The 10,000-nt window shown below is 38.1% G+C and overlaps 1 protein-coding gene across 1 annotated transcript in view; it reads left to right on the forward strand.

Moving 5' to 3' along the window:
- The window catches only part of LOC135219347 (uncharacterized), a 294,091-nt gene that overhangs the window by 8,170 nt on the left and 275,921 nt on the right, over positions 1-10,000 (forward strand). The window contains exons 6-7 of the mRNA XM_064256029.1: positions 1-176; positions 3,307-3,548. The exon at positions 1-176 is cut by the window's left edge and continues 100 nt beyond it. Of these exons, the coding sequence (XP_064112099.1) occupies positions 1-176; positions 3,307-3,548 (418 nt within the window). The remainder of the gene's footprint in view (positions 177-3,306; positions 3,549-10,000) is intronic.

Genomic DNA, 10,000 nt, shown 5'->3' on the forward strand with positions numbered 1-10,000 from the left:
GCAAAGAAGCCTCAGCCGTGCGTCCCTACTTGCATTATTGATCCCTGCAAGAACGGGGGCACCTGCATTTTCCCCGGTACTTGCAAGTGCCCAGAAGGCTTCTCAGGCAGTCGCTGTGAACATGAAAAGTGCTCTTTGCCGCCGAAGTTCCTACATAATGCCTTTGGTAATTTCAGGTGAGTGATGAGCTATTGTGCAGTTTTCTGATTGTTGTTATTTTTTGTGTTTTATGAATGCATATGCATAGAAATATTGGTGCATATTGAGTAAAGTCATTAGCAAAGTTTGGAAAATAATGAGAAGTAAGAGCAAGTTTGTGGGATGAGAGAGTATGTTGAGCATAGAAGGTGGAATGGTTGATGACAACGCATGATAGGCGTGGACTGATGAGGGAGAAGTTGCAACAACTGGTAAGGTAAAAAAAATTGAATAATATTAGGACAAAAAATTTGAACATTTAAATAATATTTAGGGGTAACAAGAATAAACTGAATCCAGGATATGTATTTTGAATTACTGCAATACTTGTACCTCTATTGTTGGTAATTTTTGGTAGGAGTAACAAGACTTTCAGACCACCTTGTACTCTGAAGTCAGAGACCTCAGGCTACTGCAGGTCAGAGAACTCCTTACCATCAGCTTGTAAGTTTACGGCTACTCTTTATATCCTAATTTTTCAAAATATTTTTGGGAGCCTCCTGTTTACCCAAAAAGACATTTAGTACCAATACAGTAGACCCTTGACTCACGAACACAATCCGTTCCTAGACCTTGTCGTGTTCCAAATTGTTCGTGACTCGGAGCTAATTTCCCCATAAGGTTTAATGGGAATAATATTAATTGGTTCTCGACCCCTACGAACCAATATATATTATGTATATTTTGCCTTATTTTACACAGATAATGTAAAAGTCAGTGTAAAAAACCTTAATATATCTAATAATATAATTTAAAATGGTAAACTAACACTATAAAAACGTTTGTAAAGTGAACACTTACTATGACTGGCGAGACTTCTGGCTTGACGGACAAGAGAAGAGGAGGGTGGTGGGTGGGGAGGAGGTTATTGTGCGGAAGGAGACCCTCCCCCATCCAGGTCGGGGAGATCTCGTTCCGGAGATTTCAAACTCTTCTAGGTTTTTTTGGTGAACGTTTAATCACAAACTTATCCAATGTCTGTTGCCTTTTCCTTCCTTGCATAACTTTTCTGAAATGGCTCATTAAATTTTCATTGAGCATATTCACGATCCTGTTCGTAACAATTTTGTCCGGATGATACAATTCAAGGAAGCACTGGACATCATTCCACTTTTCCAATGCGGCTTTTATCACATCACTGCTGACATCTGTAACTTCCTCCCCAGCCTCCTCTTCGTCAGTTGATTGCTCCCGAGCAAGTTGCTCCTGCTGCTCTTTGTGGAGTTGAACAAGTTCGTCCGCAGTCAAATCTTCTGAATGTTCAGCGACCAATTCTTCAACATCTTCGTCGTTGACTTGTAGACCCATACTGCTTGTTGCCCATGGACACAATTTCTTGCACAATCTCTGCATCGAAGCCCTCAAAGTCACGGACAGTTACGCACTGGGGCCAAAGTTTCCGCCACGCAGAATTTAATGTGCGGTACGTAACTTCAGTCCATGCGTTATCAATGAGGGTTATGCAGTGAAAAACATTAAAGTGCTTCTTCCAAAATTCTTTTAAGGTTAATTTTGTCTCTTCAGTTACACGGAAGCATCTGGAGAAGAGCGCCTTCGTATATAATTTCTTAAAATTGCTAATGACTTGTTGGTCCATGGGCTGGAGAACAGAGGTCGTGTTGGGTGGAAGGAACTTGAACTGAATGAAGTCATGTTCACTGCAGTCAGCCAAGTACGAAGGGTGTGCCGGGGCATTATCCATGATCAGAAGGCACCGCAGGGTAGCTTGTTCTCTGTTAGGTACTGACTCACGGTCGGCGCAAACACTTCATCAATCCACTCCATAAACAAGTTCCGTGTCACCCATGCTTTTGTATTGGCCCTCCACATTACGGCAGTCTGGCCTTATTTACGTTGTGCTGCTTAAAGGCACGCGGGTTATTTGAATGGTAGGACAAGTAGCGGCTTTAGTTCAAGTCGCCACTTGCGTTTGAGCATAACAAAAAGCGTAAGCCTATCCCTTCATTGGCTTGTGGCCTGGGAGCGCCTTCTCTTCTTGGGTGATAAATGTCCTGTTGGGCATCTTCTTCCAGAAGAGGCCCGTTTCATCACAATTGAAAATCTGTTGAGCGACGTATCCTTCGGCCTCCACGAACTCGGCAACTCAGTCACGAATGCCTCAGCAGCAGCCTTGTCTGCGCTAGCAGCCTCACCATGCCTAATTACAGAGTGAATTCCAGTTCTTTTCTTGAAGTTATCAAACCACCCTTTACTAGCCTTAAAATCATCTGGCGTGGCACTAGTAGAAGGAGTTTCCTTCAGCAAACTCTGATACACTTGCCGAGCTTTCTCGCAGATGATCGGCTCGTTACACTATCACCTGCCATCTGTTTCTCATGTACCCACTTCAAAATTATTTTTTCTGCCTCTTCGAGGTTTGCGATCTCATCTTGGTTAGTACTGTCACTCCCTTCGCAACATTTGCTTCTTTAATGGCATCCTTGTTTTTTCAAAATTGTCGAAATTGTCGACTTGGCCATTTCTTGTACTCACTTGCGATATCGGTCACGCGAACACCACGTTCAAACTTTTCTATAATTTCTTTCTTTATTTCAATGGTTATCTTCCTCTGCACCCTCTTCTCACCATCACTCACTTTCTTTACTTTCACCACCACTCTTCACTTTCTTAGGGCCCATTATGAAGGAAAATCACAAGTTTTAGCGCAAAAAATGCTAAGCGAATTGACGAACGTCTTGTACACAATGAGATGAGACAAAGAGCGATGCGTGGGTGACGCCGTGCGTGTGCGGCTGGAGGATGGCTGTTCCCATGGCAACTCAAACGCTCTACGTCGTGTGCCTGGGCGATTTCGCGCATTTTTCAAATGTTTGTGTCTAAAAATTAGTTTGTGAAACAAAGTGAATTGTTATTTTCCAGAAATTTCCAGCATTTTTCAAATGTTCATGTCTCAAAATTAGTTCATGACCCAAACAGAATTTTTATTTTCCGCATTTTTTTTTTGTTCGTATCTCAAAGTTAGTTCGTAGGTCAAGGGTGAAATTTTACCTATAATTTTGGTCGGGGATCGAGTTGTACGTGGGTCAATGCGTTCGTGAGTCAAGGGTGCTCTACTGTACTTTCATGCCCCTTCATTCTGTTTTTCAGCAATCAGGATCAAACCATCTTCAAAATTGAATGTTACAAAGACTATGAACTCATAACACACGAGAAATCCTTAACGGTGAAGTGCGAAGGAGGAGTGTGGCAATTTCCCAAGGGATTACAGGATGGCCAAAGCATATCCTGTAGGCCTGTGTGCACCAAACCTTGCTTCAATGGTGGACGTTGTGTCAGTCCTGGAGAGTGCAGGTGTCCAGAGGGATTCATAGGAGTGCAGTGCACCAAAAGTGAGTATCATGTTGTTAAATGACCCATATCTACAGCCTTTTTTATTCCATTTACTGTACTCCCATTCATATTCTCTTTCTTCCATCTAACTTTCCATCCTCTCTAACAATTGTTTCATAGTGAGACTGTGAGGTTTTACTCCTGTTACACCTTTCAGATCTTCTTACCATCAATTTCCCTTCCAACACTGGATAACCTCATGTGTTCCAGCACTTGGCCTTTGGTCTAAATTTTAGATATATTCTAGTAAGCTGTTAATAAAGAGTCTAAGGGTGCCCTTCTATGTACATTATTTATAAAAGTTATTTATAAAAGTGTTAATTTTGCACTTGTCATTTTGAATGTAGGGATAGACCTCTTCATCACCTGTTAGGTGAACAGGGTATTAATATAATCTTCTTTATTTCATTCTTATATGTAGTAAGACAATCACCTCTATCTTAATATTCTCTCTCGTTTCTGGGATACTAAAGTTCTGTTCTTGCTCTCCATCTTGTCAACACTCCTTGTCTTCCTTTCATACTGCCTTGCAAATTGTATGCTTATTTTACATTTTTAACTAACTTATCTGTCACCATTGCCAAAAAGTTATCCAACCAACTCTGATCTGTCGTGTCACTTATTCTGACCTAAAACTTTTTTCACATCCCCACTTTATACCCCTGTATCCCTTCTTACTCAGAAATACTGCACATAAAATAATTTGTGACTGTTTCCTCTCATTTTCTTCAACATCTAAATTTTACTTCTATAAAGGAGAAATGGCTCCACACACTATACAATCCAACTTTGGTTTCGCTTGCCGCAACTGTTCTCTTACAAGCTTCTTAAGCCCCATTCACACATTCACATATCAAGCCCACGCATGTTCACGCATGTGAAACGTGGCTAAATGGGTGGTTTGTCGGCGTGATCAAGTGGATACATGTCACAGGCCGATGGGCGTAAGTCAACATAACGGCACCATACCGTAAGATTGAAGTATAAGGCCTAATAAGCCTACACACTGTGCAAGATTGACGGGACGCTTTTGTTAATTGCCACGACAATAGGTTGCACCCCGCAAGTAATGTGTGGGCAAGCAAGTAACACCCATGTACATATACCATATGTGTAACGACCTCATGTTAATCCCAATGTACATCAATGGGTATACATGAGGTATAAAAAGGGCTGTGCTGCACACATGTGATTGCAGTTCCATTCACCGCCTACCTGCAGCAAGAAGTATTCCCCTGCTGCTGATTCAACATGGAGAACATTGACGACATCCTTACCCTTATAACACCAGCAAACAGACAGAACCCAGGTAATGCATGGTATTGGTGGAAGTTGTGAAGGTCCTACATTCTACATTGCCATTGAAATATATATATATATATATATATATATATATATATATATATATATATATATATTATATATATATATATATATATATATATATATATATATATATATATATATCTATATATATATATATATATATATATATATATATATATATATATATATTATACATACATATACAGTAGTACCTTGAATATGAAATTAATCCGTTCCGAGGCGCCCTTCGTATCATGAGTTTTTCGTATCTTGGACCACATTTTACATGTAAAATGGCTAATCCGTTCCAAGCCCTCCCAAAACACCCCAGTAAATTTCATAATAAAGCTAAATTGACCTATAAAAAATGAAATACTACAACAATTTGGACCATTCAATACGTAACTTAATAATAAAATGGCAAAAACCTGTAAATAAAGTGTAATTTAGTGTACAAGAAAATATTATTACTGTAACGTAAAATGTGAAGCTTACCTTCGAGTGAGGCTATCTCCGAAAGTGGCGGCAGAGGAGGAGGAGGACAAACGGCAGATACGTACACTTAACTTTACGAAACACATAAAAAAATGTCAGAAAAACAAACTAACCTTTACAAAACACATTAACAAAATTGTAACACTTAATTTTACAAAAAACTTAAAATAAAATTTATTTTTATTTTATTTTTTATTTTTACATTTCTTTTTACTTTTTTATACTTTACGTAATTTCAATTTCTTCACCACCGAATGGATGCCAGTCCGTTTACGGAATTTTTCGAATCACCCATGGGAAGCCTTGAACTCTGGGGTTGCCGTTGATGTCCCCTCTCCGCCATCGTCTTCAGCTTGGGCAATCAAATCGCCGAAAATAGCGCTGGCCTTCTGGCAGATTGCCGTCTCGGTTATCGTATCGCCATCGATTTCTTTGTCCTCGATCCATACAAGAAGCAGCCTTTCCATTTCATCATGCACATGGCTCCTCTTGTTGGACAAAATAGTGACGCCCTTGGAAGGTGTAGCTGCTTTGATGGCTTCCTTCTGCTTAAGGATGGTGCCTATCGTCGACGGATTTCAGCCGTATTCCTTAGCGATCACACTCAACCGCAAGCCAGCTTCATACTTTTTTATTATCTCCATTTTTGTCTCCATAGAAAGCATTCTCTTCTTTCTGTGAACTTCAGCAACTTTCTTGGGACCCATGACTAATATGTACTGTACGTAATTAAGTTACGTATGTAGTACGTATACTAATTAGGTTCTCATAACACGATAAAGTAGCACAACGAAATCACTAACGAATTTACGATACTAAACGAAATTGTTGGACCGAACGAATGCCGCATGCGTAGGATAAAGCTTCGGGTGCGAAGTGGCCGAGCGAAGGTACACCACCACGTAAGATGCATGATGGGAGGGATGCTGTCCAATAGGACAAAGAGGCGATCTCATTGGTTTGTTGGGCTTGAGCATCAGGAATCAATGGGAGAGCGCAGGAGGATGGTGGCGAGTCTACTAGAAGACTAAGATGGTGGCGCGCGGCGCGAGTTTCAAAATTGTTATTGGGCGAATCTCAGACTTTCAGAAACCTTTCATATCTTGAAAACTTTTCGTATGTAGAGCAATAAAATTTTTCGTGTCAGCTTTCGTATCTTGAGTTTTTCGTAAGTTGAGCCTTTCGTATCTCGAGGTTTACCACTGTATATATATATATATATATATATATATATATATATATATATATATATATATATATATATATATATATATATATATATATATACCACTATATATACTATATATATATATATATATATATATTATATATATATATATATATATATATATATATATATATATATATATATATATATATATATACACACACACACATTCAGACTTATATATGTGCTTCTGTGTGTGTTCATACGCAGAAGACTTTTAGTGAAGATTCTCTTGAAAGTTGTCTGTATTTGGAAACAACATTAAAATAATTTTTCATTATTACTGTATTTCGGTCTAAAATTTGGGAAACAATGAATAATTGCATATAGTTGATCTTCAGACTTCATTTATATGTAGTATGTGATTTTATATTTTATATTTGTTATATTTATTTCTCTGTCTTATTTGTTACTTTTTATGTTGACTTCCTTATTTTTTCGTGTTCGTACTGTTAATTTTCCGTTTGTATTTCAGTTAAGAGTTTTGTTTCAATTATATCTTATTTTGCATATGTCTTATTTGTTATTATTCTCAGTTCAATTTGGTACTGATATTTGTTTTAGTTCATTGAATAACCGTTATTGTTTAATTAGTACGTATATGTTATTTTGCATATTCATTTTTATTCATTTTCCTTTAATATAAGTTACTTTTGACTATATAGTTGTTTGCATATGTCGTATTTCATTTTGTTACTTTGATGGTTTTTGGTTTATTGATTAAAAGTTTTCAATTATATTTTTATTGTTTATACTTAAATGTAAAATAATACAAAAAATATACATTTTGTTACATCAGTTTTATACATTAATACATTATTGTTAATACAATGAGACATATAAAATTGAAAAAGTATATATTTCTGTTTACATTCATACTTACACATTAATTCATTCATACAAAAAAAATAACTATATATACACAGCGCTTGGATTTCTGCCTATTTTTTTCCTGTGGTATTTGCTTACTTATTATATACAAATACAACTACAAGTTCTTGAGGAAGCTGCTACTCAGTAGTGAAATGTTGATGTCCCTGGGTGTGGACGTAACTCAATAGTTGGACCTGCAGCATCACCACCTGTTGCACAGTCAGGTTGAGAGACTGGGTCATGCCACCACTGTATGTTGCCAGTGGCATGCATATTGGAGTCGAAGCAGAAGGGGGAACTGTGGGCACTGGCAGAGCGTCCCAAAGGGCTTTGGCTTGGGTGTGGGGTATCAACTGACATGGAGTCATCGTAAGTGGGTCTCAGGGGAGCAGCACTGCCGTTCCATATGTTCCCAAATCACATGGGGACCCACACTGTGCTTGGTGGGATCGGAACTGCAGCGAGGGAACGCGTGTCATTGCCCCGAAGGCATACCGACCACGCTATGGATGCACCACGCTGTGCACTTGGAGCAATGCAAAATGACAGATGCCATGAGCAGACACGTATCTTTTAAACATGTCGAAGCGAACGCGGCTCCCCACGCACGCTGGGATCGTTTGTAGCCCCGAATGCCCATTATCATAAATACGCATATCGGGATACTTTTGTGAGTGACTTGATACATGAATGTGTGAACATACCTTACAGAATCTTCCAACCTTATTTGAGTAACTTGTTTTGTGGCTCACCTATTCAGTTGTGCTACCATTATCTGTTGTATATACTATTTCCAAATACCTATACTATTCATATAGTAATTCCATTCTTTCACTGTTAATATGGCTATCTGTTCCACTGTTTTAGTGACTTGTTTATCCATATTGCCTCACTTTTTATGTTAATTGTTTACAAATTTTCTACAACTATAATCACCAAGTATAATCCATAACTTCACAGCTACATTTCCAGCCCTTTCTTGATTTCTCGTAATGTGGAAATTTGGTAGTCAATTATCTTGGACACATATTTGCTCAAAACCAGCCAAACACATTTTAACATATGCTTCCAGATACTCCTCACCATTTATCTTCTATTGCCAAACATCCTCAAAATTTCCTTTAATGCATCCCTTTTAATTTTGTGATCAGATTTCTCCAGTTCTATAGTCATTTATTCACAAATTTCTCACCTGACTGTATCATGACAGACAATTGATTCACACCTCTCATCCTAATCTAAACAGACACAGACTCTGCACTTCTCATGTCAATAGATTTCTCATCAGTCCTGCTTTCTTGGTCAAAATTCTCCCACATTCCTTTTAAGTGATTTCATGCCTCTAATATTCTGACAGTTACCTCCTTCATTTAGACTCATTATACAATTTACAATATTTTTTTCACCTGTTCTCTTGGAAGCTTTGTCAGATACACGCACTTGTTTTGGTGATTCATGTAAGTTTTAGATAATTTTTGTATAGCTAGTAATAAACTAGGGTTTCCAGCTTTTAGCCTGTGCTCCAGTTTGCTTAAATGTAGATTCAGAAGACCCAGTTTCCTCTCTTATTATAATTTTGTTAGTTTTGCTCAAAGAGCGTGTGGGATGGACTAATTTGAGAACATGTTGATTGATGGGTTAACTAGACATTGCTTTGTTTAAACATTTCCACATTCTCATTTCCGTTTACTTTTTTATTATAGATTTCCAGTCCATTACCACTTACCTTCCCTCTTGATGTGAGTCCTGAAAGAGTTCTCTTTCAGGGATAACTAGCTTTGTCCTGTTGACCTATCTTAAGACTTTTGCAAATAACTTTGTGTATTGTCTACAGCTCTTATTGTGGTGAATTTCAGCAACTGATGCCAAGTAAATTGTTTGCAGTAAACATGCAGTCATCTTTTCTGTATGTTTAGGTTGGGTTTTTTCCTGCATCATCTTGTATTCAGCGAGCTTTAGGTTTTATACCCTTAGGCATATTTTTGTAACCAACAAAACTTTTGTCTTACACAATATGAACACGAATACGTTACAACTATCTAATGAGAATAAGTTCATGTGGTTAGTTAAATGTAGCTTTGTCATTTCAAAACTTAGAAATCAAACATACTACATACATCATTCAACACTGTTCAGATGTTGTATCATTTTCCTCACATTGGTGAGTTGTACTGTACTGCCAACTCTATGTTGAGGAACCCACTGCTGTCATCAGTCAACGCACATGCTGCTTCAAATTCCCCCCTCCCCTCCTCTGACTTTGCTGGCCTCAGTTTTCGAATGTTCCTTTGTTCTCATCCTTCCTGCATTTTCTACTTGACATTTCTCCTGTTTTAGGAATGAACAACTCATATTTTAAGGTAGTTTTGGGATTGTAGTGATTTGAACATCTGGACCGTGAAACCCCATAGGGAGTTAGAGCTGTTATTACTTAAGGTTCTTTGCAGTATGCCTTTGGTCCCTAGCTGCATCCCTCTTTTGTTCCTGTTACTCTTCTTCTTTTCCACTGTTATCCCTTCATTAAGGGGT

The sequence above is a fragment of the Macrobrachium nipponense genome, chromosome 1, assembly GCF_015104395.2.
Source record: "Macrobrachium nipponense isolate FS-2020 chromosome 1, ASM1510439v2, whole genome shotgun sequence".
NCBI lineage: Eukaryota > Metazoa > Arthropoda > Malacostraca > Decapoda > Palaemonidae > Macrobrachium > Macrobrachium nipponense.